The sequence below is a fragment of the Octodon degus genome, unplaced genomic scaffold, assembly GCF_000260255.1.
Source record: "Octodon degus isolate 3935 unplaced genomic scaffold, OctDeg1.0 scaffold00269, whole genome shotgun sequence".
Lineage (NCBI taxonomy): Eukaryota > Metazoa > Chordata > Mammalia > Rodentia > Octodontidae > Octodon > Octodon degus.
In genome coordinates, this window is record NW_004524845.1 from 482238 (window position 1) to 483936 (window position 1699).

General features: G+C 31.9%; 1 protein-coding gene across 1 annotated transcript in view; it reads left to right on the top strand.

Annotated features, from left to right (window-relative positions):
- Window positions 1-1312, top strand: part of Dck (deoxycytidine kinase) — a 54996-nt gene extending 53684 nt beyond the window's left edge. Inside the window, exon 6 of the mRNA XM_023706772.1 lies at window positions 1232-1312. Within this exon, the coding sequence (XP_023562540.1) occupies window positions 1232-1258 (27 nt within the window). The 3' untranslated portion in view covers window positions 1259-1312. The remainder of the gene's footprint in view (window positions 1-1231) is intronic.
- Window positions 1313-1699: the final 387 nt, after the last annotated feature.

The following is a 1699-nucleotide window of genomic DNA, read 5'->3' on the forward strand; positions in this document are numbered from 1 at the left end:
TATAAATATATTTGCCATATTGATAAAGGCATAGGTAGAGAATCTGTTGAACATTTGAGACAGTGGTAAAGGGAACTATATAACTAATATCCATGTACCTGTGTTTAACTGAGGGATCTAAGACCTAATGAAGAGCCTCATTTTTTTCTTTCTCTATGTTGAGTTTTTGTTGTTGTTGTTATTGTTGTTTTGTGGTACTGGGGATTAAACTTGGGACCTTGCTTGTACAAGGCAGGCGTTTATGCAGCTGAGCTATCTCCCAGCCCTTTGTTCAGTTTTGAGAGACTCTTGATTTTTTTTCTTTGTCCTTTTATAAAATGTCTGCTGTTTATGATAGTAAGGACTTGACATCCATTTGTAAGAGATATATAACCTCAGCATTTTACATCTCTATAATATATGGTTGTTTTTCCTATCATGTAAAGTTAAAGCATATCTAGGAAATTCACATGTCAAATGACATTTTTTAAATTGTCAAAATATAGAATAGAATTCATTTATAATGCTATTAAAATAAATAAAGTTATAATTGTACTAGTAGGCAACTGTCACTTTTACAAGGCAATAATTTTTGTCTTTTCAGGATAATTTTTTTATGAGAGTCTTACATTGTGGTATTGATCATTTGGCTAGGTTCAGTCACAACTTATATAACTAACTTTGCCCACACACTTACATTGTGGATTATATGATTGAAATTTGTGTTTTAGGAACATTATGGATCTACTGTATGTTTAATCTGCAAATTTGTTTAAACTCTAATAGACATTATTGATTTTAAAGCTGCATATACTACTGGTATATATTTATGTAGATTATAAATCTAGAGTTATAGCTGTTTTATTTTTTTATTTGAATTTATTGGTATATTTTAGATAAAGATCACATTACTGAGAAGAGAATTTGTACCTGTGCATGATATAACTTGTGTTCTGTTACCCCCATCCCTATTCCCCTTCCCTCTTCTCCCTTCAGTGTGTGCTGAGTTTTAGGACTACGTCAGTCTTACATATAAATTAAAAGCTCCTATCATGATCTGATAGTTCATTCTCTTATTGCTGAAGTATTTGGTGATATTTCTGTGGAAAGAAGTATAAGTGGTATGGTATTGTGATAGTTACTTACACAGTTGGAGTCTTCAGTTATATTTTCTCACATGAAGATGAACACTAATACCCCAAATTTGCCAAGGAGATATATTAATATATTAATACTTCTTTCCCTTCTTTAGGTCAAAGAATTTTTGAGCACTTTGTGATCTTCCAGAAGACTACTTTACAGCCAAATTTTCCAGAAACTCCTGCTCTGTGTAATCATTATCTGCTCAGTATTCATACCAAGGTCTTTAGAGGGCTCAAGTTTTCACCATTTGTGTTCCAAGAAAAAGAAAAGATATTTTTATGAATCCTACATAAAACTTTGTGATTTATTTCTCTCTTTTGCTTCCTTCTTTCACTTAAAAAGTCACTTACCTCTCACAACAGGAAGTCTGGAGGTAAATGGTTCTAGAGTCAGTATAGTAGCTAACTGACATTACAAAAGATCCAGCCTCCCATCTTTCCCCTTTATTATTTTCTCATGTTGCTTCCCATCTCACTGGAGACCAGTTTCTTAACTGGAAAATTTAAATTAGTATATTTATTAAAGGTTGAAAAAATAGACTTGAACGAATTCTAGAATAAGGATTCTGAATTTTTTT